Source organism: Zootoca vivipara, chromosome 15 (assembly GCF_963506605.1).
Source record: "Zootoca vivipara chromosome 15, rZooViv1.1, whole genome shotgun sequence".
Lineage (NCBI taxonomy): Eukaryota > Metazoa > Chordata > Lepidosauria > Squamata > Lacertidae > Zootoca > Zootoca vivipara.
In genome coordinates, this window is record NC_083290.1 from 17305528 (window position 1) to 17332330 (window position 26803).

Consider the following 26803-nt stretch of genomic DNA (forward strand, 5'->3'; position numbering starts at 1 on the left):
ATCATGCTAAGAAGTGGAGGTCATCTAATACATGGGTAGTGTATAGGGTGGATGTTTGATTGGTTGCTGCCAAGGCTGTCAGTGGCTACTGTGTGTGCTATTGGTTGCTGCGTCAACGGGTGGTGTTGATTGGCTGACGCTCCAGCAGTTGGGCGGGCGACTTGCAGCTTCTGCTGGCGATGAGACAGACGGGAGGCGGATTCAGTGGCGCATGTGGATGAGCGTTTTTTGGCAAACCCCACCCAAAAGCTCAACAACCCTGGGTAATCACCCCCCAAAAGCTCAACAACTCTGGGCAATCCTCCGCAAAAAAGCTCAACCACTCTGTGCCATCTCCCATTTTCTTAAATTTGAGCCCCCCCAAACAGGGGGCGTCATATACATGGGGGCGTCTTATAGACGGAAAAGTACGGTATGTGCTTACTATGTATTGTGAGAAGAGGCAGCTTTCCCAACCACCTACAGTGGTACCTCTGGTTAAGAACTTAATTCATTCCAGAGGTCTGTTCTTAACTTGAAACTGTTCTTAACCTGAAGTACCACTTTAGCTAATGGGGCCTCCCGCTGCCGCCGTGCCGCTGGAGCACGATTTCTGTTCTCATCCTGAAGCAAAGTTCTTAACCTGAGGTACTATTTCTGGGTTAGCGGAGTCTGTAACCTGAAGCGTTTGTAACCCGAGGTACCACTGTATTTGTTTTGCAGCAGTGTCAGGGGGGGGGCTTTTGAAGGAAAATGCAAGTGCCTGCTAAATCCTTCAGAACTGAATCCCCCCCCCCAAACTGGGTCTTTCCTGCATTCCCGTTCCCACCCCCTCTGATCCCAGTTCTGAGATCAAATGTGGGGAAGAGCACACAGGGGAGAATCTGCTGGGTTTTGCTGTAAGGAAAGCCAGAACTACATACCCCCCCACACACCCCAAGTGTCCTTGTTTAAGCAGGACATCTTGGATCACAGAAGGCAATCGTGACTTTGGTTTGGATCCTGGAAAGTCCTGGTTTTGATCCGGCACCCTGATGCGACCCTGCTGGCGATCACTGGACTGGCAGGTGTGCTCATCCTGACGTTCCGATATTGGGCATGAAAATTGGGGAGGGTATGGAACCAGACTGTGCGGAAAATTGCCGTCCTCCACATCTTCTTCCTGTGCTGCTGGTGTAATATTTAGCGATGCAGAATGTGTCACACGTAGCAGCAGAACTCAGGGACAGCCAACGAAGCTCAATACTGGAAAGTTTGTTTTATTGTAGGAAATTTACATACCGCTTGATTATGTGAACCAACTTGGACCTCGCAATCTTGTGCCCCACCCATGGGAAGATTGGCGGGTGGCAACACAAGAATAGGGCCTTTTCAGTGTTGGCTCCCCATTTGTGGAATACTCTCTTTAGGGAGGCCCACCTGGCACCATCGTTATATATCTTTAGGTGCCAGGCAAAACCTTTCCCCTTTAACCAGGTCTTTGTCCTCTTATAGAGTGGGTAGGGTGTGTTTAATGTATTTTAATATTGTTCTAATGTATCTATTTGGGTTTTTGTTCCTTTGGCTTTTGAGTTGCCTTTGGCAAGAAAAAGTGACCCAAAAATTTAATAAACAACAGCAACAACAATAAAATAATTAAACCTCTTAAGTGGTTTAAGAAGAAACATTTGGGACAGATCAAGACAGAACATCTTCACCTGGTGCATAGTTAAACTATGGAACTCACTCCCACTGGAGGTTGTGATGGTTGCCAATTTGGTTTTAAAATAGGGTTAGACGAATTCATGGAGGGCTGTCTTTGGCTACCAGTCATGATGGAGGCTGTGCTCTGCTTCCGCAGCTGGAGGCAGCTATTTTTGTCCTTGGTATCCATCTGTCTCGAGAGACAATGGTGCGCAGAGGCAGCAATGCTTCTAAATACCAGTTGCTGGAAGCTGCAGAAGAGAGGGGGCACTTGGGCTCGGCTCCTGCTTGTGGATTTCCCATTGGGGCACCTGGTTGGCTCTTGCAAGAACAGGATCCTGATCCGACATGGCTTTTACTTACCTTACTGAATGAATGTTGAACACAGACTGGATATAATCAAACATCTATGTAAGTTCCGTGCAAGCAAGTGGGGATGACTGCTCCATAAGCAGGTTGTCTATGTGCCTTTTGGCACTCTGTACGTGTTTCTCTTCCCACCCCGATGTGACCTGTGGTCTTCAGGGAAAGACAAGGCCAAGCAGACAACCATGACCAGGCCAGGGGATAGCTTTGTGATTTATTTATTTTTTTAAAATTTCAAATGGTTTAAAATACAATATGAAATAAGGCTACAGTATATAAAAGACTCTCCAGAAGAATGATGTGCCAGCATCAGCAATTAAAACAAAACCAACTCCACTCCCTATTAAGTCTTCAGTGTGGGAGGGAGTTGCATTTTGGAATTCTTTTTTAAAAAACACCCACACACACATACAGACATCGCTACATCTCTAAGCTACCTCAGATGAGTTTGGTATTCTTTTTCCTAAAAAGCACCTGCTTTTTTTTCTCCTTTTTTTTAATTAAAAAAAATCTTGCTTTTTAAGGTTTTATTTCCCCCCCCTTTCAGTTCTATAAAATATAAATTATATGAAAATACAAGTTGGAAAATAGTTGAACAGCATAATATAACAATCTTTTTCTTCTTCTAAAATTATCAGCTTAAACAAACAAACAAAACAAAAACCAGGTATAAAAACAAAGACCAAAAAATAATAATTGTACAAACAACATACATTTTCTTCTTCTCAAATAATAACTTGTTTCACTGAGGCAGTTAATTCCTGGAGATATTTCTGTCATAAACATATATGTATACATCAGTTATCATCTATTCAAACTTCTTTGGAATGGAGTGCACAGTTCACTGGCGCTACGGAGACCCCGTCAGAAACAGAACAGAGGGAGGAAGGAAGCAAGGGAGGAAGGAAGGAAGGAGGTGAATCTCCAGGCACATGATTGCAGGAAGAGGCACATTGGCGCATCAACACAGCGCCACAGAGAGATGCTTCCACACTCAACACTTTTTAGGCGTAGGTCTTTTGAACAACGTACACTGAAATAGGCCACGTGAGAATGAGACAGCAATGTCTACCAACATGCAGACACACACAGCAGGAAGCCACAATGAACGGCGGTTCCTGGTCCGACGATCCAAACCTTGTCATGTGTGGATTGGTCCACAGATATATTCTCTAAAGACAGTGAGGTTCAAAAGGCACCCAAAATGTAGAGAGGTGTCCTCGGCGCTTCCCCCCCCTTAAAAAATGTTTAGGGGTACAGTACTCTCATTTTCCTACTGATATTTAAATACTGCCCCTCAAAGAGGCCAAACTTAGATTTACAAAATGTTTAGGGGTATGCATAGCCCTGCATCTCCCCCCCCCCAGAAAAAAGCACTGGGTGTCCTTATATTTCAGATATTAATTAAAAGCTATCCTTGGCAAAGGTGTCTTCCAAGTTCCCTATGCATATCTGTTAGAGCAAGTTGTTTAAATATCAGATCAGAATTTTCAACGGTAAGTAGGAAGCAGGCTGCAATATAATACTATACTGTCTAAAGAGACAATCCTGTGGGCCCTGAGAGGGTGCCCTGGGGGCTAGAGGCTACTGAGGAGGTCCACCCATGGAGACCTCTTCACTGTGGCCACAGGAACCTCTGCGGTCATCGTTCCCCATCAGTGCTCTGTTGTCAGGAAGGAGGAAAAACGGGCATGTTGGGGTGGATCTAGAGAGAGGCCTTGCACCTACAGGACCCAAAGTTCTCTTGTTCCCCGAACAAGGGAGGACAATATCCCAGCCCTGGATTTGCCATATTCGTTTCCCTCCAGCTGCTGCATCAGATTCCATCCAGGCCAGTGGCAGGATTCTGGACTGGGCAATTCTCCCACTCTTTATTAATCTGCCTCTCCAGTGAAGGAATTGCTTTTGCAAAGAAAACCCAACAACTTATGCCATTGGGCTGTAAAATGGCTATTTGTTGTTTTTCTGAACTGAATTTCCTGGGATTACTGAATTAATCACTTGCAAGGCACAGTTGAACACTGCAAGGATGAGCCACTCCCACCCCCTTTCCAACCTTCGAATGTGGCTGCAAAGAGCTCAGAAGGCTCTACTTGGTTTCAGTTCAACCACAGTGAAGGGCTTAGTCTGATACCTAAACTGTGGTTTGTAGAAACAATCCAGCTTCTTAAAATATGGTTTGTAATTGGCTTGTTTCAACAAACCACAGTTAATCTTAAACCACAGTTTGTCAAGTCTGGACAACATGGTGAGCTGTGCTTAATCGAAAACAGAAACAGAAGTTTCCAAAGTTCACCCAACAGATGGGACAACTCAGTGCTCAAAAGCTCTCGGACAAGCACGCCAAAGGTTCTGGTGTAGCTTCACATGGGTAGTGTAACTTCCAGCTGACACCTGAGTGAACCAGGTGAATTGGTCATTTTGGGACTATGCTTTTCAGACCAGTGGAACTGTCCCTGTTGGATGTTTAACTAGAAACAGGAGCAGGCTTCAGTAGTTCTGGGACACAGAAACATCACCTGCAATACTGGTTGTTTCCTATAGCTTCATGTCCTCTTCTCTCTCCCTGTTGGCTGGTGTGTGGCCACAGGTGTTTTCCCCTCTTTGCCTACATCTAAAGCAGTGTTTCCCAAACTTGGGTTTCCATCTGTTTTCTGACTACAATTCCCATCACCCCTGACCGCTGGTCCCGCTTGTTAGGGATGATGGGAGTAGTAATTCCAACAACAGCTGGAGACCCAAGTTTGGGAAACTCTGATCTAAAGCTTGGGTGGGGAACCTCTGGCCCTCCAGATGTTGCCAAACTCTGGCTCCCATTCAGCACCAGCAAACAGGCAGTGCCCAGAGTTGATGGGAACTGTAGTTGAGCCACATCTGGACAGCCAAAGGCTCCCTAATGCCTGGCTGAAAAGCACTAAATGCTAGAAAGGGAGTCACCCTTTTTTTAGCTTTACAGATACAGCCTTTCCCCACCTCCACTACCCCCTCTTTCCTTTCATCTTAGGCTCTTCTTCCTCTCTACTGGAATCAAATCTAGCTGAACTGGAGATTCAGTCATCATTACACCCATTCCAGGAATATCCACCATTGATATCCTTGACTCAGAAACTATGTCCTATGTTGTCCCGAGAAATGCTGAGCTTTAACTCCCACCAATCAAAGCCCAGATCTCCAATCAGCCATGGCTAAATACATGGAAGCTCTTCCTTCTTCCCAGCCAAATGGTCAGAGGCATGAAGTATCAAGTGTTCTTCCTCCAATAAACTCCATCCCAGCCAGTGCACATGAAAGACTGGAATGCTAAGGAGAGGGATGTAATGTTTGGGGCAACTGTGGGGAACCATTGCCTGCTGAACTACAATTCCTATCACCCCTGGCCATTGGGCCATGTTTTCTGGGGATGAGAGGAGCTGTAGTTCAGCAGCGCCTGGAGAACCAAAGGTTCCCCATCTCTACTTCAGTGGTTCTATCCAATGTTCTACTCAGAGCAGTTAGGTATGTTTTTGTTGTTGATGTGCTTTCTACTCTTTATCAATTCAGGATATCTCATAGGAAGCGATTCATAAATTACATTTTAATACATAAAACAAAAATGACTAACTTAGGTTCATTACTTCCGATGGGTCTGTGCTCTGAGTAGAACCTAGTTGGACACAACCTTGAATTTGGTTTTTCAATTAATTACAGTTATACTCCTTCCTTCTGTCTGCCTTTTTGTGTGTGCAGGGAACTGTTTTGGACTGACTTCCATCTTGCCAGCTGCAGCCTGCAACTTGAAATAGACACAGATTTACCACCTCCTCTGACATTTGTAAGAAAGGGACCTCAGCAACAACGGTGTTTGCTCTTTTTTCTTATAGCCCAACCTGAGACGTTATCATCTCAAGACTTGATCTGCTTCAAATTCCGCTGGCCTGTCATTGACCCAGGAGTCCCCCCTCTTTTAACTCTGCATGATTGAAATGATTCAGCAGGAAGCAAAAAATAAAATACATTCAACTATTTGCCACTTTAAGGTCACAGATTTAAGTTATCCAGTTTTGTTCTAAAGGGAACTCTGGCCAATTCACACAATACATTTCCGCAGTGATGTGGATCTAGGACCCATTAAGGGCTGATGTAAAAATTATTGAGTGTGAATTTGACAAACACGTAGTTACAATCAGGTCTGCCATGCAGTTATACTCAGGGAGGTGGGCTCGGTGTGGCTCCTTTGCCAAGGATACATTCAGGCCTGTAAACCAAGGCGTCGTCACTGTAAATCACAGTTGGGGAGGGATGGTGGAGAGGGTGCAGACACGCACAATGCCTCAATTGCATCAGGATCCCATCAGCTAAATCATGAACATTAAAAAGTAGCAAGGAAGGCAAATAAATCAGTAGATTTCGCTTCACCACCTCAACTGCCTTCTTCTGTAATAAAAAAAAGGAACTTAAAAAGCCACTTTTAGGAAGGAAGTGTTCCCATTTGCTTCTTTGGGACTGCCTGAGTTTGGAGCTCAAGGCTTTGCACACACAGCAGAGCATCAGGACTGGAGGAGAAACAAAATGGCATCCATTCCACTTCCAGGAGCCCACATCCCCCCCCCTACCTAGGCCATAGTTTGGCTTAGAGATTACTTGAAAACTGCAAATAGGTGCGGGTGTCTATGAATTAGGTCATGGCTGTTGGCCCTGACTTGATGCTTAGGGAGTTGACTTTGTGGAAAGGTTCTACACACCAGGAGTGGGTCCGGCAGGCAGATCCCTCCACGATACTCCTACATGCATGCTGGTAACCTGAGAACGGTTAGGGGACCCTCGCGGTAAGAGCTATTCTGTTTACAAAGTGCCCCATTCTACTGTAAGCACAACCTGAGATTTTGAGGAACTGGGGCCTGTAAGCTGAAGAACCAACAACCCATGAGATATGAAGGGCTGGGTCTTCCCACCAATTAGGGGATTGGAAACAATCCTAAAGTTCAACGCTGGAAGAAAAACCTTTCTTCAATATATCTTGAAAAGGCATAGGGCAGGCACCCCCAAACTTCGGCCCTCCAGATGTTTTGTACTACAATTCCCATCATCTCTGACCACTGGTCCTGTTAGCTAGGGATCATGGGAGTTGTAGGCCAAAACATCTGGAGGGCCGCAGTTTGGGGATGCCTGGCATAGGGAAAGTGGAGGGAAGTCCAGATAAAATTATTGATCGGAAGAGCCCCTCCCAAAGACACAAAACTGATTCACCAATTGTAATGGAAGAGCAAAACAGAGTAAGGTGTGGGAGACCCATTGCGTGAAAGCAAAACAGTCATTCACCCAAAAATATCTCCCCACCTACCACTCCTAGGGTATATCTTGATTTTTCTACTGAACAGTTAAACGCTTCTGTTTCTGGAGGGGTTTACATAGCCTCTGTATTTCCCCACCACCACCCAAAAAATGCTGATAGAATTCGCAGCTGGCATAACAAAACCAAAACCCAAAAAACCAACGACAACACAATATTGCAATACCGAGACCATCTTAGAGCTTAAGACTATTTTAGAGAAAAATACTGGCACAAAATTTTAATAAAATAACATTCTTTTTACAAATTTTTAAAAAAAGGTATTGGTCCCTCTTAAGAAGCAAACTTGTTCTTTGAAATGCAAAATTATTTAGGACCACCAATGCGGCTTCCCTGCAGAAGAGGATGCTCTGCCCCCACCCACCCCAAAAGGCCACTCCTCACTCTTAAAATCAAAATGGAACCTTACGAGCTTATGGATTGTCAGTTTATGGCACCTCAGGGGGAGGGCGAGGAGTTCTTTATTTATCATGCGATTGTAACAGGGCGGTTAACTTTTAGGCTCTTTCCCCCACTGACTTTTAAAATATCAGCCCCCAATAAAACTCTCCAAGGACATTCAAATCTTTTTTTCTCCTCCCAGCCAAAATATGTCACAGTTTCATCCAAAAGCATGTGTCCCCTCCCCCACCTTTAAAACCAGTGGAAATTCTTGTTTCTTTCTTTCTCTCTCTCTCTCAAAAGGAAAACCATGACAGTAAAAAAAATAAAAAATGACAGAAGTTCAATTGAACGCCTAGATGGATGCCCTGAATCCATCTACAAGGACTTCTGCTCTTGCCTGCTCGGTCCCTTCACTCATCTGCATCTGGCTTCACATCCAACATGGCATGCAGCTCTTCGGGCGTGTATCCCAGCAAGCTTTGCAGGTCGCACACAAAACGGTAGACATAGCGCTTCCCGGCCGTCTTGTGGATGATGTTCTTGTCATAGTAGTAACGCAGCCCGCGACTCAACTTCTCGTAGTTCATTTTGGGCTTGTTTTTCCTCTTGCCCCACCTCCTTGCAACCTGGGAACGGCAAGCACACCAGAAACATCACTGAAAGTCCTTGGCGAGCTCAGAAGGGAAGGGAAGTAAATTGCGCAAAATACTCTCGAGCAGCTTTAACGGCCATGGAGAATCCTGGGAACTGTAGTTTGCTAAGGGTGCTGACCTTGCAGAGCTACAGTTCCTAGCATCCTTCACGGAGTAGAGTTCCCAGGATACTCCATGATTCTTAGACCTTTAGCAGTGGTGTAAATATCTGGTATGGATGCAGAAGGGACGGAAAGGCGATGAAGAGAGACCGGAGGTGGACTTTTTAAATACGTCAATTTGGGTATTAGATTGCCATTTGCTCCAATTGAGCTTTAAAGAGCAGGTTTTTAAGGGGTAACAACACTCCCCCCCCTTACTCAAGCATGGATAAGAACAGAAGAGAGGTAAGTGTGGATAAGCCCTTAGTTTAATTAATTCAACACAAAATATAAATTTGATTCAGTGAAACCAGCTTTTCAAAGTTTCATAGTCATTTCCATCTCCAAAATCCATCTGCTGTCCCCTTATCTCTTAGTGCCCCCCCGGGATTTGGGCCACCCCCCAGGAGCAGTACCACTCACTTTTGAGAACCACTGCTCTAGGTCCTTATCTATTTATTCCTTCCCTTACTGCACGAGTGTCTCTCCAGACCTGATTCAGGCCCATACGTACCTCATCTGGATCAGAGAGCTTGAACTCCCAGCCGTCGCCCGTCCAGCTGATGAAGGACTGGCAGGACTTGTCTGTGAGGAGCTCCAGCAGGAACTGCCACAGTTGGATCGGTCCACTACCTAAGACAGCAAAGGGAAAGGACCCCAACAGCATTAAGAATGGGATCCATACACAACAGCCCGGATCGGATGATTGGAATGAAGTCAGGAAAAGCTGCAGTGGCAAATTGACAGTTGAAAAAAAAAAGATATATACACAAATAAAACTGTACCCGATGGATGAAAGGATATATGATCGCTAACATGATTGAGAATCACACAGCCAGGGACGGGGAACTTTAAAGCATTAAGATCGGAATGTGGAAAATATGAGAACAACAAGAAGAAGGCAGAAATGATAATATTGGAGATATACTTCAGAGGTCCAGAGTATGGGCAGCCTGAAAAAGTAATAATTAGGATTGTAATTTGGTGTTTTTAATTGGATTATGATTTGATGGATTTGTTACTTGGATGTTCTTATTGGAAAACTAATACAAATAATTTCCAAAAACGAAGAAGAACAGGATCCACAGCAAGGTGCCTTGTCCACTAGGACCAACCAAGTTTCCAACCCTTCATGGCTGAGTGGTCTTCTACCTGCCAGGCTAGTGACCCAAAGGACTCTGCTTGCCACTTTTGAAAGACCCTCACCATGGGGAGACTTGGCTGGCTCAATTTGGCCTACAGATCAAAGGTCCTCCGCCCACCCTGGGTTTAAGCCACCTCTGGATATTGTGGCTATTAATAAACACGGGTATTATGCAATATTGGAGGGTTCAGCTAGATGTTACAAAAGGCACACCCAGCTGGTGCCATTTTGGTTCTCCTTGCATGGCAAGGCACCAAAAGTGGGCTAAAAGTAAGCTGGAAGGACTTGCATTTGGGGTCAACCAGAAGTGAGGAGGGAGTCCCTGACCTACATGAAGAAATAACTCCCCTGCTGGATTGCATCAGGGTGTGTGTGTGCTGTGGCCCCTTTCCCCCACCTGGGCATCTGGACAGAAGCATCTCCTCCAGATCCCTTTAGCGGGATACTCCATTCTCAGAGGGGCAGGCAGAGGCCATAACCTCCCCTCTGTCCAAGACTATACCTATTCAAAGCCTAAACCGCCAAAGTTGTGATGAGTAACATGAGGATGGCGAAAACCAGAATGCTGGAATTAGGGGAAATTCCAACTTGGGGCCAAATACGGCAGCCGACTATGCTACTGCAAGGTCCAGCAGAGCTACATGTGACAGCGATATGGGGAGGGAGGGAGAAGCAGCTCCGGTGCAAGCTATGGGCCTTCATTATACACCAGAGGGGTGGGCTGGACCCGCCTCTCAAGAGCAGCCCGCCCACATGCCCGCTCAAGATTCGTCAAATCAACGAGTGGTTAGGATCAGCTTCCCTGGCAGCAGGATTGATCCAAGGACCCCCTTTGCTGCCCGGGAAACAGTCCAAGGGGCTTCCCCTGTCAGATCGCAGAGGGCAACGCAATGGCGTCCACCGAGAAGGTTGAGCTGTCTTTTGAGCCATCTCTAATCCAAACAGTGCAAGCCGTGATGCCCCTGGGCTGTGGGGTCTCCAGTCCATGATGTGGATGAGCTTGTGGGTGGGGGGGCAGCAGCAGGGAGGTGCCACATGGCACATCTCTTGCAAAAAGCCTTTGCCTGGTCCCAAGGGCATCAGTAGAGGAGGAGGCAAACCTGCTGAACGCAAAAATCTGCAGGGTGACTCCTGGGCAAAGATTCAGCCCTGGTTCCCCAGTTGCCTAAGCAAGGTGACATTATTAGTATTATTTTTTGCATCTGGGTCAAGGAGGCACCATTTCCCTGATGCACGGGCCTCCTCCCCTCCCACCTGCCAAAAAAAGGGTTCTTGGCCGAGACCTGACCTCCGGCACGCTCCTGCCCCCGTGTCTTGCCAGCTGCCTCCCCTGACCTTGACTTTTTGTTCCCTGGCAGTGTTTACCAAGATGTGATAAGAGGAGGCAGGTATGGAAATTATTTGGCCTCCATCCAAGGCGTGTTGATGCAGGAGCAAGCTGCAAAAACTCCCCGGGCAAGAATGCTCGGAGCCAGTGAGTCAGCGCCGTGGCTATTCAGGTGAGAGGAGGCAGACCCCAGAAATAGGCCACCAGGAATGGCTGGCTCTTCTCGCTTCTCTTTCACAGGGCTTGTGCTTTATATATCCCCCACCTCCGGGCACTCAGCGTCAGCTGCACCCCCAGTTTCCAGTCTCCAGCCACACACAAACACACCGAGGGGCTGACAGTCTGTCACCTCCTGTCTACTTTGGTTGACTGGGTTGGACAAATATATTGAATCATGGGTGGGGAACCTCAGGTTCAGGGAGGAGTTGAATGCGTTGAGGTCTCTATGAGGTCTCTATGTCCAGACCTCAGAACTCTCTCTAGGTCACACCCCTCACCCACAAGGACCCCCCCCAGCTGAAATGTGTCCTTCAGCACCCATCATGCCTCTTATGAGTCCAGGATGCAGGGGAGAGGGGAGCATGTGTCAAAATTAGACTACTTTCTGAAGGCAGAGCATTGGTTGCTCTGCTTACTTTCTGCACGTGGCCCTTGGAAAGTTACCCAGAGGGGAATGTGGTTCCCAAGTGGAAAAAAAGCTTCCCTTTCATCTCTTTGACTCAGCAGCACTCAAGAGCAGACGGGCAACTTCTCCTGAGGTCTGCTGTGGTTTCTGGGTTGTCAGGGATTCCCCTCCAGCATCATGGACTTGTAGAGTTGGAAGGAATCTTGAGGGACATCCAGTCCAACCCCCTGCAATGCAGGAACCTCAGCTAAAGCATCGATGACAGATCCAACCTCTGCTTAAAAAACTCCAATGAAGGAGAGCCCACCTTCCAAGGGGGTCTGCTCGACTGTTGAACAGCTCTTACTGCCAGAAAGTTCTTCCTGATGTTCAATATCCAGGCACCTCAAACACTTTACCTTCTTCCTTTTTTCCTACCTCTTAAGTGACACCATAGCTCAGGGGCAGAACATCAGCTGGGAGTGCAGAAAGTTCAAGGTTCAGTCCCTGGAATCTATTGGTAAGGGCTGGGAGAGATTCCTTGCTCGAAGCCCTGGAGAGCCATTGCTGCCAGTCAGTGAAAGCACTGCTGAGCCAGACGGACCTTGGGTCCGATTCAGTATAAGGAAACAGCTTCCTAAACTTAATGTGACCTTCCTCTGCAATGGCCCTTCAACACCCGTTTCAGCCTGCCAAGTTCTTTGTGGCCATGTGGACCACATCTAAACCAGCCTGGCAAACCAGCCAGGAAAACCTTCCAAGTTCCCATGAGCTGGGTTTCCAAGATGCTGAGAAATTCACAGCTAGCTTGGATATGCAACTCCAAAAAAACAACGGCCTTGGTTTTTTTCCACAGTCCTGGGGAACATGTTGGCCTCCTGAAGATGTTGGCTTCCCTTCCATGCCATGGATCTATTCCTAATAAGAACATCAGAAGAGCCTGCTGGATCAGGCCAGGCACCCTGTTCTCATAGTGGATGATCGGATGGCCTTGGGAAGCCCACAAGCAGGACCCGAGTGCAAGAGCACTCACCCCTCTTGTGGGTGAATGATGAATCAATGACCTTCAATTCATAATTTTAAAAGCTATTTTGCAAAGCAAACAATGAAACAAGAAAGGGCAGGAATCAGCCCTGCTCAACAACACCAGCAACCACAGTAACAGCAGATGCTTCTTATTTACCACCTACAAATCCACAGCGAAGGTACAAAGTTGGTGCGAAATGTTGAGGCAAGCGCAAAACAAAACTAAAAACAAAAGCCCTCATTGGCTGCCCCCGAATTTCCATCACTTCCTAGGACAAAAGCAAGAAGCCCCAAGCCTAGGAGTGGAATGTGGCCCTTGAGGCCTCGCCAACTGGCCCTCGAAACTCATTGCAGGCCCTGATTCTCTCCTGTTTTCACCTGGGTGGAAATATGTCCTTGAACTCTGATCAGGCCTCTTTATTGGCTTGACTGAATTGGCTGTGTATGTAGGAACTAGCCTATTCTAAGATGGTAAAATTTGCACCTGTTGTTCCTTGGCGCTGCCTACCACTGCGCTGTGGCCCTCAGAAGGCTGCCCAGGAGGAAAAGCGTTCAGTCCTGCGTCTCAAGCGACAGGGCATTTCCATTCCTAACAAGTCAAGGTTTGGCGAGAGCTGCCTGCTCTGTGTTTGCCCCTCTCTTGTGCCAAGCGAAGCTAGAGCAGGAGCCAAGATTTCAGGGATAAGGACCACACCTGCCTCCTGCTCTTCCTGCAAGCTAACAGTAAACACAAGGAGGATCAGCAAACACAACACCAGGAAAAGGAGAAAGGAAAAGACAGCAACCATCACTGTGTGCCTCTGACCACCTTCATACTCAGCCCTGGGCTTGAAGAAGAAGTCTTTCCTGGCGTAGAGATCCCAGTTCACTTGCACCTTGTTATAATACACTGCTTACATACCCTTCGAGTGTCCCTATTTTCTAGGGATGGTGCCAGAATTACGAAAACTATCCAGGCTTCTGATTTGATCCTGGAATGTCCCTATTTCCCCCGCCAGTACCACTGCCATTGAGCTTGGAGAGGAGGATGAGCTGTCGCTTGTCTTGAGTAGCAGCAGCAGTGGCAGCTGCAAAGGAGCATCTTGTTGCCTCTCCATGATCATCACTGCTGGCCTCCTCCCCTGGGCAGCTTGCAGTGGCTGCTGGACAGCAGGCAAGGAGGTGGAGGAGAGGCTGCCACCACTGAGGCCCTGTTGGTTTGGAGAGGCAGGCAGAGGTCAGGGCTGCTCTGGGCAGGAAGAAAGGGAGAGTGGAGCTCAAAAAGTCTTGTTTTTTTAAAAAAGCAATGCAGGAATCATAGCTCAATAGTTCCTGACAGATGGCCACCTAACCTCTGCTTAAACACCTCCAATGAAGGAGAGTCCACCACCTTCTGGTTCAGACTTAAATTTCTACAGGAACTCAAAGATCCTTGGGCTCTCCTCCATGCCATTGAGAGATACAGAGTATGCGCACTACAAACGGGAGGACCCCTCCGACACGGATGCTGTGGGAGCAGACGACAAGCTGCCTTTTGTGACGTGATCCTCAAAGACTTTGGAAGGAAGCCGGAGGCTGGCAAGCTCAACCCATTGCAGGATCTGCCAAGCCCAGTCAGTTGCACAGGCAAGACCTGCCCCCCCACCTGCCACAAAAGGCATCACCCCCTTCCCCACCCACCAGGAAGAGGGAGAAAGTTCCGGCCTGCCCCTTGACAGCGGCCTGCTGACCTCTGTCCTGGCGAGGGAGCGCCACGTGCTAAGAATAGAGGCAGCCAGAGGGGGCTCACATGCTAAATGCAACTGACAAAGGAGGGCCTTGTCTCGCCCCCGGAGGAGTGAAGGGAGCCCTTGAGTAGCAACCGTCGAGAGACAGTCACACGCTAGGAATTCTCTGGCATCACCGGGGAAATATGACTCGTCGAACGGATTATGAAATGGGGACTACAGTGGGAACCCTGTTTGAGGAGAAAGTCCCTCTGGGCGTGGGTGTGTGGCAAATGTACATCTACAGCCACCACTTCCAGATGCTCCCAATTGCCACAGTTTACTATGCACAGACTCCGTTTAGCGCTGTTCCCCACCCCCACCCCTCGCCAAGACACTGGCTCTATTTTTGCCTTCTGGGAATGCCTTGTTGAAGTTGTGTTGGGAGTTGGTAACTATGTCATTCCTGAGTGACCCATTCCTGCGTCTCCTAGAAGTGACATTTCGTGGCGACGGGGTGGGGCACCTCGACTCCAGCATGCACAGGTGAGAGGGAGCACACCTGAATGCCAAAGGGACACCTGCTGCAGCTCCTGCTGAATATTTTAGACCATGAAGCCTCTTGGGGGGCAGTTAATCTTTTCTATTAGCATCTCTAATAGTTAAACAAAGGGCTGTATTCGATGCCAATTCTACTCAGTGCAGACCCAATGAAATTAATAGGCATGGCTAACCTAAGTCCGTTAATTTCAATAGGTCTACTCTGAGTAGAGGTTAGTCGGCTATGAAGCAGTATCTTCAATGGATGCTGCAGAATCAATTTATGCAATGCCTAGCAGGCAGAGTAAAGCCTTTGGGTGTGTGTCATGAGGCAGGATGGGGAGTGGGGCAGGGGCTTTGGGTATGAAAATAAGGGTGTTACGCTTGTGCCCCTATTTTCTTTGCCTGACATTCCACAGGTACATCACATGGGTCTGAGGCTCCCCTTGGTTCTACTAACTATTAGCTAGTCTGGTCAGAAGAACCATGTTCCATCATGTAACCAATACTGGGGTTTAAGGAAAGGCAATGGGCTGGCTCTAGATTCTGCCAACCTCAACCAAGACCTACCAGACTCCCGCAATCAATATCTCTAACCTGTCACATTCTGTCCTGGAAGACAACATTCAAAACAACCGCATTCAAAAGATTATCACCCTATAATTGCAAGACACATTGGGATGCAACCATCTCAACCGAACCATACAGTTAGCGTTGAACTCTAGTGAATATCAACCATATCTAAAATGTAGCTTTTCTATACATCTGGGGTTTAGGGGAAGTTTACTTGCTTGCGGTTTTTATCTGGCCTCAACATGCTTTTTGTCATTCTCCCAGTGACGCTTTGCAAAGCAGCTGTAAAAATGAGAGCTGCCCACATTTTATTGGGCTCTGATTTCAATGGGACAAAATACTAGGAAATAGAGTGTAGGGCTTGCAAAGGTTGTGAAGCTATGAGGCAGAAAATAAGTAAGCAAACTAGCCGCCTGCCTGTCTAAACATATCTACTTATTTGTTGCACATCAGCGGCTTGAAAGAAGAGGAAAAGGATTAACCTTTATAACTGAGAAGCAACCATGTTAGTAACAAGTAAATAATCGCTTATCTGTTCTCTCCCATTCCTGCTTTTGGGTATGACTTCCCCTGTCCCTTCTGAAAGCTCTGTTCAGGTAGTCTTTGGGGTACAAAGTAATGTGTTTTGGGGGGTGCTATTTGAAGGTCTCATCTGCCCAGGGACTTTGAATGACAGCACCCACAGGATGTGGCAGAGCATGCCATGGCTATGATCTGCAGCCCCACTCACCTACCCCCAACCAACAATCAAGGCTGAGGTGTGTAATGCATAATGCTTCTTTTTTATGTTTTATATGTGTTGGAAGCCACCCAGAGTGGCTGGGGCAACCCAGTCAGATGGACGGGGTGCAAATATTACAACAACAACAACAACAACAACAACAACAACAACAACAAGAAGAAGAAGAAGCAAGGTCTCACACACACACAGCTCTGCAAGACAGAGCTGTTCTGCCTGGCCTTTGGGTTGGATTCAGTCTGACCCCTGTGTTTTCCTCCCTCATGGTTTGGATTTATGGACTACTTAAAATGAGGCTGCATTTTAAATTTTAATATTGTATTTTAATCTGTATTTTAATTGTTTTCTTTTCTTTTATGTCTTATTGTAATTTTATTGGTGTTAGCCGCCCTGAGCCTGGTTTTGACTGGGGAGGGCGGGGTATAAATAAAAATTTAGTATTATAACAACAACAACAACAACAATGGGAGGCTTTGCCCATTTTGGAAAGAGCTTCATTTCCCCTCAGGACACATTTGCATGGCAGATTTCTAGGCCTCCGTTTTAGCACACCTAGCCAGGAGCTTGGAAATGCCAGGAGGAGTCCCTCAACTCTTAGATTTTCATCTGCTTTGTAATGGAGAAGCCTGGTGTGGGAACTACATGGCCAGTCCTAGCCTATCCCCTCTCTGCTCGGAGGACCGGTGCAACTCAAGCCCAAAAGGTCCCCGTGTGCATGAGCCTCAGCAGAGACAGCTCTTGGCTGCATCTGCAACAGTTCAGGATTTGGGCAAGATCAGAGCCAAGGTGATGAAACTTTTTCTTTCAAAGATGAAAAGCATCCACTTTAAAGTTTAAAGGGAGCGCAAGAGGGTCCCATGTAGATGGGTTTTCTTTTCTTCCCTTTTCTTGAGATTCTGTTGATTTTTGAGGAGGAGGATCTCACCTATATGTTATTGCGGCAGCTGTTACCAAGCTTACGGGAGCCGTGCTTACACCAGAAGCATTTTTATGTTTAATGTTTTATTATTATTCTTATATGTTGGAAGCCACCCAGAGTGGCTGGGGCAACCGAGTCAGATGGGTGGGGTATAAATAATAAAATTATTATTGTTATAATTATTAGTATTTTTATCATCAGACAAACAGACCCGTGCGGGAATTGTGCAGTCAGCAGGACTATTCTTGTTGCAATTTCCATCACCTAAGGGACAAGACTGTAAAATGACAGCCTGTAAAACAAAATTGCAACACTGGCCAACCATGAATGCAAAGAGCTAATTTTGTTCTCATTTGCAAACTTCAGGCAGGTGGAAGCCGAGTTACTGAAGCAGGGCAAGGACTCGCCTTCTGGGTTTCTCTGTCGGCTCAAAGGCAACCTCATGCTAGGAACTGCGAGCCTTATGACACACCTCGTTCTTTGCAGTATGTGAGCAATGACAATTCTGTCTTTAAGGCCAAAGGAATAGGTGGTGCTCACAACCTCCTGGGAAATTCAATGCAGCTTGAGTTGACCCAGGTGGTGGCGAGTTTGGATCTTGCCATGTCTCTGTTCCTAAATCTGGGCACCATGCTGGGGGAACAAAACCAGTAGGGCCTTTTGGTGGTGGCCCCGCATCTGTGAGGATCCTCCAAAGGAGAGCTTTTAAACCAGGCACCCATCAAAGAAAGGCACCCTATGCAGTCCTCCTCCATCCCATGAGCAGAAGCAGACTTCCGGCTTTGAAGGTGCGTTCGCACGACCGCTTACTCTGCATCCAGTCCTCTCCCACTGTTAGGTTTTGTTAGGTTCACACTGCGTTAGCTATAATCCATAGCGATCCTGTACTTCCTTGAGAAATACTGCTGTTGGAGGTGTTGTTGTCTCAAACCCGCTTCAGTCCAAGTAGAAAACTGGATGAGTGAGTGGTAATGTGTGCATGTGCAGAGGATGGTTTCGCGAATAGAAGTTTGGGTGGTTATGGAAAGGGGCAAACCCCAAAGGCCATGGGTGTTGGGTGAAGACATCTCCACCCCCCTTCTGACCTGAACAACCCCATGCAAACATGACTTGAAATGCAGTGTGTGTGTGTGTGTGACCTTGCTGCATTTTAAGCTGCTAATGTGAGCGCCCCCTTCCTTTAACACTGGCAACTGGGCAGCCCCCACTGTTGCATGTGCAGGCAGCAGGCCAGCTTAGGGGGCCATAAGCATAGCTGCCAAGTCTCCCGTATTCTCCGGGAAATCCCCGTTTTTCCAGCTGTTCTTAGCTGAAAAAAACGGATTTTTTTGTTTTTTCCTTGTTTATTCTGGCGCGGCGGCCATTTTGGAACTGGCCGGAGCATGCTCAGAAGCGACTTTTGATGCTGCTCTGCCCAGTTCCAAAATGGCTGCAGTGCGACTTGTGGCGCGGCGGCCATTTTGGAACTGGGCAAAGCAGCATCAAAAGTCACTTCTGAGCATGCTCCGCCCAGTTCCAAAATGGCGGCAGCGCTACTTCTGGTCTGCTACTTCCGGCCCGGTCCCTTATTTCTCGGACAGCAACTTGGCAGGTATGGCCACAAGGCAGCTGCCTGGCACATGCAGCTCCCTGTCCCTGCTGCGTCATTCTGTCTAATGGTTGAGCCTGTAAAATGGGCACGTCCCCTTTCTACCAACAACCTTGGACTCTTTTGATGGAGTCGGGCCACCCTGAATTAAGCAGCTCCGCCTGAAAGATGGCATTCTCTTTCGCCTCTGTTTTCCCAAGCCAACCAGCACAGTCACCAGAGGGTGTGTGTGTGTGTGTCTCTTTCCAGTCACCCGATCTAACAAGACCATCCGAGCGAGTGCGGCAAACTAGTGACGAGCTTTTCTGTGAATTATCTCATTTCAGAAGGAAGCCAAGGGCAGGATCGTTGTGAACTTGTGAAAGGAGGCAACTTGTGAAATAAGGTCAAGATGTGGAGGGCAGATAAGGGAGCTCAAGGAGGCTGACTGTTTGCCACCAGCGAACAGGAGACAAACGCCAAGTGGGCCAGGCTTCCGCTCATCACCTCTGCAGCTCGGAGGCAGATATCATCAGAGGGGCTGGGGCCTCTGGTGATAAAAAGGAAAGTTCCTCTCTGCCAGCCAAGCAAGCAGCCAAGCAGGGGCAGCACAGCCAGGGCCCCATTTCTTAGCTTATCGCAGAGATAAATAAATGCTGTGTGCTTTTCATCCATGTTCACTCAGAGGATTCGCACATACTGACTTCGCTTTTCCCTGCCATGTTTTGTGTCTTCAGAGTGATTCACACACAGAACCTTCATAGAATCACAGAAGAGTTGGAAGGGACCACAAGGGCCATCAAGTCCAACCCCCTGCAATGCAGGAATCTTTTGCCTAAGGTGGGGCTTGAACCCGCAACCCTGAGATGAAGAATCTCATGCTCTTAGTCGTTTTCACAACAGTCCTGTAAGACAAGGCAATGTTGCAACCATCTCCCCACCTTACAGGGAGGGGACATGAAGGAACTCTGGCCAAGACTACAGTGCCTTGTTTATACTCAGTTGGTGGGTTCATGGGGGAGGTGAACACAGCTCCCAGCTCCCATTCTTAACTACTACACTTATGCCAGCTTCCAGCTTTGGGGCCAGCAGCTCCTGGCAATTCATACCCAGCAAGTTTATTTCGATCAGGCCCAGAATCTGAATAAGGCCCTGCTCTCCACAGGCCATACTGCTCCCTGGCCTGACCCTGCACCCTCTGTGACTGTTTCTGCCTGGCTGGGATGCCTTTGGCTTGGCTTAATGGGGGACAGAGAGGGGTGTGTGGAGAAACTAGCCCACTGTGCAAAGGTGAGTCTCACATTCACTTGGCCCCCAAATGTTTTCCTGCCCCTGCAATATAACAGAATGTAATTGTTTTGACGCTCACACCACGTGGGGGGTGGACTTATCTCCCAAAGTCTCCAGCAGCTTTGCAACGATTCAAGATTTCCTCTCCCATGGCTCAGATCACCGTACTCCCATTGCTGAAGGGAGCCGGTCTCCAGAACCCCACTCCCAGCCCAGTTTTCTTATCAGCACCCATTCCTGAAAACAGAAAGCACTCATCACAGCTTGAATCTGGAGCATCCAACCACTTCCTTCTGTGCACAGCTCCTAAAAATGATCTCCCAACCCCACAAACACACACCGATTCCCAGCCCCAGTAGAGGCACTGCACTTGGGGAGGAAGGATCTCGCATGAGAGCCTGTCAAAAGCGCAAATCTTTCCTCTTGTCCCACCTGACTCACGGAGTCAAGGGTTGCTACTGAGGCATCTGGTACGCAGATGCCTGCCCGCGGACTGTCTCGCCAGAGTGGTGCATGCTCTAGTTATCTCTCGCTTGGACTACTGCAATGCGCTCTATGTGGGGCTACCTTTGAAGGTGACCCAGAAACTACAACTAATCCAGAATGCGGCAGCTAGACTGGTGACTGGGAGCGGCCGCCAAGACCACATAACACCGGTCCTGAAAGACCTACATTGGCTCCCAGTACGTTTCCGAGCACAATTCAAAGTGTGGGTGCTGACCTTTAAAGCCCTAAACGGCCTCGGTCCAGTATACCTGAAGGAGCATCTCCACCCCCATCATTCTACCCGGACACTGAGATCCAGCGCCGAGGGCCTTCTGGCGGTTCCCTCGCTACGAGAAGCCAAGTTACAGGGAACCAGGCAGAGGGCCTTCTCAGTAGTGGCACCCACCCTGTGGAATGCCCTCCCACCAAAGGTCAAAGAGAACAAAAATTACCAGACCTTTAGAAGGCATCTTAAGGCAGCCCTGTTTAGGGAAGCTTTTAATGTTTGATGGATTTCTGTATTTTAATATTTTGTTGGAAGCCGCCCAGAGTGGCTGGGAGAACCTGGCCAGATGGGCGGGTTATAAATAATCAGTTGTTGTTGTTGTTGTTGTTCTAGCAAAGAAGGACAACTCTGAAAACCTGAAATTTGCTCTCCTCTGATTTAGTGCGCAAACATATATCTGTGTGAGAGATTCGGGCCACAATGCCCCATCAGTCAAGAGACAGACAAGCGGCCTCTCATCCCATCTGCAGGCCGATTTTAGCCACTTTATAGGTGCTTGTAAACGGTTAGATTTTCTTTCAAGCTGAAAGGGGGCTTCCACACGGCCGATTCAAAGCCACATATCTGTTCGTATCTGGATCTGAAGTATCACTTTCGCATCGGGAGTCAGAGGCGGCAAGTTAAGCTAGTGATCTGTTTCAGACTTCAGTAATCTCAAGCTGGTTCCCCAGGGTTGAGTCACAGGGTTTCGATTCATTTTCATTTGTTACTCAGTTATGTGTAAACGTCCATAAATACACGTCCCTGCATGCCACATCTCCCACCCTCCCTCCAGCATAGCCTACTCACGGACTCAAGAGCACAAGCCAGGAAGGCTTCAGTTCATGGCTGGCTCACTTGTGACCTCCCGATGTGGCTGGTCTCCAACTCCCAGCAGCCCTTGCAGCCAGCATGCCCAATGGCCAGGGGGTTGTGGGAATTGTAGTCCTGCAGTGCCTGGAGAGCCCTGACAGGGTCCCCATCCCTGCCTTATCTTGGAATCAGACCACTGGCCCACCCACATAGCTCAGTACTGCCTACACTGACTGGCAGCAGCTCTCCTGGGTTTCAGATACCTGCCCATTCCAGCCCTGCCTGAAGATGCTGTGGACTGCACCTTCTGCATACAAGGCAGCCCCTGAACTGCAGCTTCCCGGGTTCAAATCTCGCTTGCGCCACTAGGCAACTAAGGCAACCTGCTCTCTCCAAGCCTTCACCCTCATTTCACTTGGAATAGGGGGGGGGGGACGACAACAGCAGTCTGCCTTGTAGGACTATTTGTCAGGATTACCAGGGATTTTTTTGGAGCAGGAACTCAGGGGAACTCAGTTCCCTTAGAGGAGCCAAAAATCCACCTATATCTCTAATCCTGTTGTGGCCATTTCTAATTCAGATCATTGTCTGCTTGAGTTTATTAATCACATTAATCACATTTAGCCACTGAATAGGGTTTAGGGGTTGGCACTGTGACTGGGCCCGCAATAGACAGACAGACAGACAGACAGACAGACAGACAGACAGACAGACAGACAGACAAACTTCACAGTGAGTTCCCGCACCTCCCCCCCCCCCAGAAAAAATGTACTGAGGAGTATAGATATGATGTAGGCAAAGCACTTTGCACATACTGTACAGACATGCTAAGCATAACTAAGGGCACTAAGCAGAGATCAACATTTGTAGTTTGAGAAACAACCTGCATTCTGTCTGCCCAGCTACCCCCAGGGCCTCACCTGTGTAGCCAGCCAAGGCGGCCGCAGGAATGACAGGCTTGTCCTTGTTCATGTCCGCCCGGTCTCGAACATAGTCCTTGAAGGTGCCTTTGGGCTTGTGGCTGGGCAGGGCCGCTGGGTAGTCCTCAGAGTCAAAGCTGTCATAGGAAGGGACACGCTGGAGACTCTGGAAGGAAGATTGGCTGCTCCATGATTGGGTCAGGCGGTCGCAGCTGTCGTAGCTCTCGATGCTCTCAAAGGAATCCTGGCCCCCGAGTTTCCCTGCGAGGTGAGAAGGAAACGAGGTTGGCAGAGAGGCAGTGGGGCCTAGTGGTCAGAGTGCTGGACTAGGGCCTCGGGGAGGACAGGGTTCAGGTCCCCACTTGGCCACGAAGCTCTCACTTGGATGACCCTAGGCTGGATGCAGCCTCTCAGCCTAGCCTACCTTGCAGGGTTGTTGTGTTTCCATTGCAACAACGGGCATTTTGTTTAATTGCTTATATAATTGCTTATATAATTTATATCCCGCATCTTCAGAACAGATTTTATGTTCTCCAATGGGATGTTTTGTGACTACAGAGCAGTAAAAAGTAGATCCGTTCAAAATAAAAAAAACGCAGCAGGCAAATATGACAAATTTTAAAAAAAGAAATAAAAATAGCACGTCAGTTTAAACGCACTGGGAAACAACTAAACCTAACTTCTCAGAACCTGACGCCCACTCACCATCTCCAGTGGCTTTTAAACTCTGTCTTCACGATTTGCTGGTCAGGTTTACTCTAGCATGTTTTCAAATTTCAAGTATATGCCCAAAGCCTTTCGTTTCACCAGAATGTGGACAGGAAGCACAAAGCACCTCTACCTTTTCTTCCTGCTAACGACTGTTCTGTGTTTCCCAAGGAAGCATAATACAGTAATTATTTAGTCTTGTCTTCCAAAGGATCACTTGATCAGACGCCAAACCTGCCAGCTGTGGCCTCCCTGTGCAGATTCATGACTTTTTATACCAGTCAAAGACGTGAGCCCCTATTTAACCAGACGCATACCGCATTCAAAAGGGTTTTGTTTTTTGTTTGTTTGTTTTTTAAAAAAGGGAGAGACGCAGAGAATTCTCCAGAATTCCTCAGCTTGACTGTTGCTCAATCATTTCTTCTCTACTGACAACCTCGGAGCAAAAGAGGATCGCTTAAGTTCATTAATTTCCCAAGCCGGACTGAAAGCAGCTGCTGGGATTGTGTAAGATCTCTTAAGAGCAAATTCTGCTGGCAGAGATGCTAGCAGTGAAGACCCAGCTACTAAATCTCAAGGACAGAGGCGAGGAGGCTGAACAGCTGGCAAGCCTGCCCACATATTTGCTGTGTCCTATTTCAACATCTCTCTCTAATTCAGGTGTGGTAGGGATCACCTGCTCAAGGTAGCTTGAAGGCCAGGTTTTAGGTGTCTTTCTAGACAATGAGAGTCCCATGGACTGCAAGAAGATCAAACCTATCCATTCTGAAGGAAATCAGCCCTGAGTGCTCACTGGAAGGACAGATCGTGAAGCTGAGGCTCCAATACTTTGGCCACCTCATGAGAAGAGAAGAATCCTTGGAAAAGACCCTGATGTTGGGAAAGATTGAGGGCACTAGGAGAAGGGGACGACAGAGGATGAGATGGTTGGACAGTGTTCTCGAAGCTACGAACATGAGTTTGACCAAACTGTGAGAGGCAGTGGAAGACAGGAGTGCCTGGCGTGCTCTGGTCCATGGGGTCATGAAGAGTCAGACATGACTAAACGACTAAACAACAACAATAACTAGACAATGTAACATTGGGAAGCTTAAGGGGCCTATAACTCAACCAGAGAGCCCAGGTTTTGCATTCTCTACAAGCTTGTGGACTACAACTCCCATCAGCCCCAGCAAACAAGGCCATTGGTTTAATTTCTAAAAAAGAAAGATGCCAACCTTTGGTGGAAGGCCCTTTCCCTTGGGAAAAATCTCATTCCTTCTTATATGTGGGGTAGGGTTGCCGACTCGCGATTTTTTAAAGTGTTCCATTACCTCGGCTGGTGCGCCCCATGCACATATTATCTGGCGTTACGACCTCCTGCTTGATTGTGAAGTAGTCGGTAGGCAGGGACTCCATCTGTACGGGGTCCCGAAGGATGACGGAGGAGGGGTACTCGTTCTCGTACTTGAGAGACAGGAGCTCCTCGGAGCTGATGGGATGGAGGGTCTGGTAGGACTCTGTGATGAAGCTGGGCTCAGAGAATTCCGAGGGAGGAACACACTGAGCGTGCTCAATGCCATAACCTGCGAGCGGAAAGAAGGCCACAAACTGAATAACTGAATATTATCACCCAGGGCATTATTATTATTATTATTATTATTATTATTATTATTATTATTTAGCTGGAACTCTCCGGAACTCTGTTCCGGCACCTTCTAAGAGAACAAGGGAGGCATTTATGGGGAGTTCCGGCACCTCTTTTTCTAGAAAAATAGCACTGTTGTTGTTGTTGTTGTTGTTAACTGAATTTATATACCGCCCTATACTCGGAGGTCTCAGGGCGGTTCAACAACCATTGCAGTTCTTGCTATTATCCATAATGATAATAGTAACAATACCATCACCATTAAGTTAATTAAGAGAAAGAAGCCATAGGAGTCACATTTCTTCAATAATAATAATAATAATAATAATAATAATACCCCGCCCATCTGACTGGGTTTCCCCAGCCGCTTTGGGTGGCCACCAACAGATATAAAAACATAATAAAACATTCAAACATGTAAAACTTCCCTATACAGGGCTGCCTCCAGATGTCTTCTAAAAGCCAAATAGATGTTTATTTCCTTGACATCTGATGGGAGGGCGCCACTACCAAGAAGGCACTCTCTGCCTGGTTCTCTGTAACCTCACTTTTCACAATGAGGGAACTGCCAATAAGGCCCTCAGTGCTTTTGCTCCTCGTATACTGCTTAAACGTTGAAATGATTCCTGGTGCTAAAATCTTCTTCTTGTACTCAACAGGGGGAAAAACAAGTTAGACTTACTAATGAAGTAGTCTGATGTATAGCGGGATTCTGGGTAGGCTGTGTTTACTCCGTTTGCTGGATATGGCTTTATCTCTTCTGCACCGAGGGTGGGAGGAATGAAAGGGAAGAAGCCCAGTAAGTAGCAGTAGTAACAGTAGCTTTCATTCATTCATTCATTCATTCATTCATAAAAAATATTTGTATTGTATTAAAGGGTTTTCTCATGACGGTGGAGGGCGCATGTGCCATGTCCCAGTGGTGTGGTGGCACTCACCTTTCTTCTGATAGGAAATGCTCTGCACGGGGGGCAGGAACGAAAATAGAGGGTCAATGAGAGTCAGTTGGGGGGAGGATGAGAAGTGTCCCTATTTTCATCTGAGGAATGTCGGCGGGTATGCTCCTAGGTAAACATGCACAGGCTGGCACCACCAGTTTCTCGCACCCAAACCCAACATGACATTCCATGGACTTGTAGCAAAATCTTTTATATTATCTAGGTAGCTCCACACATCAAACACGGAAAGTCTCAAGGTTTTTACTCAGAACTGCGCAACCACGTTCTCCTTCCATCATAACGAGTCTGACAATGTCCATCATCTGAGATGTTCTTGATCTGTTTGGTGGACTGGGTCATGCCAGGATAAATGACCCCCCCACACACACTCAGAAGTGAGGGGAGGGGCCTCTAACCCCACCAGCAATTACAAAACCTTGCAGTCAAGAGGTGACTCACCTACCGCAGGCCATATAACTGGAATAAAAACAGCAGTATGCTGGCTGGGATTGCTTCATCTATTTGGGCACATTCCACTTTTATTTTGTCTCCCCCTTCCAAAATAGCCTCCACTTCCCCGCAGTCAGCAGTGCCCTCTGTCTGACTGCAACCCCCATGCAAAGTTGACCACGGCAACCTGGCCCCGCCTTCCCCTGTGGTCACACCCTCCCCATGGCTTGGCAAGCCTTGCCAGGAGGGGAGGGGGCACAAAGGCTGCGGAGAAGTAGTTCACACAGGCCTCGGTTTGTTCAGGCACCCCCCCAATCGCTGCCGTCCCCAGGAGAGAGGCCAAAATTAGGCCCTTTTGAATGAAGGCACATTATCTCTGGCGAGTCTCTGTCTGGGCTCAGCAGAAACAATCCAGAGTTGCAGTCAGGTCCTATTTGGCTTGTTCTCCTCCTTGCTGGCCAATACGTGAGGTCATGGGATCACAGAATTGTAGCATTGGAAGGGATGCAAAGGGTCATCTAGTCCAACCCTTTGCAATGCAGGAATCACAACTAAAGAATCAATGAAAAACGGCCATCCAAACTCTGCTAAAAAAAACCACCAACAAATGAGAGTCCACCACTTTCCGAGAGAGTCCATTCCATTGTC

General features: G+C 47.7%; 1 protein-coding gene across 3 annotated transcripts in view; it reads right to left on the bottom strand.

Annotated features, from left to right (window-relative positions):
- Positions 1-1556: 1556 nt before the first annotated feature.
- ETS1 (ETS proto-oncogene 1, transcription factor) overlaps positions 1557-26803 on the bottom strand; it is a 112874-nt gene continuing 87627 nt past the window's right edge. For 2 of the 3 annotated variants that reach the window (XM_035138940.2, XM_060268403.1), the window contains exons 6-10: positions 25450-25527; positions 24454-24705; positions 22433-22693; positions 9049-9167; positions 1557-8367 (exon numbers count right to left, since the gene is read on the bottom strand). In XM_035138940.2, the coding sequence (XP_034994831.1) occupies positions 8152-8367; positions 9049-9167; positions 22433-22693; positions 24454-24705; positions 25450-25527 (926 nt within the window). In that variant the 3' untranslated portion in view covers positions 1557-8151. The remainder of the gene's footprint in view (positions 8368-9048; positions 9168-22432; positions 22694-24453; positions 24706-25449; positions 25528-26803) is intronic. The other variant, XM_035138942.2, reaches the window with a different exon arrangement.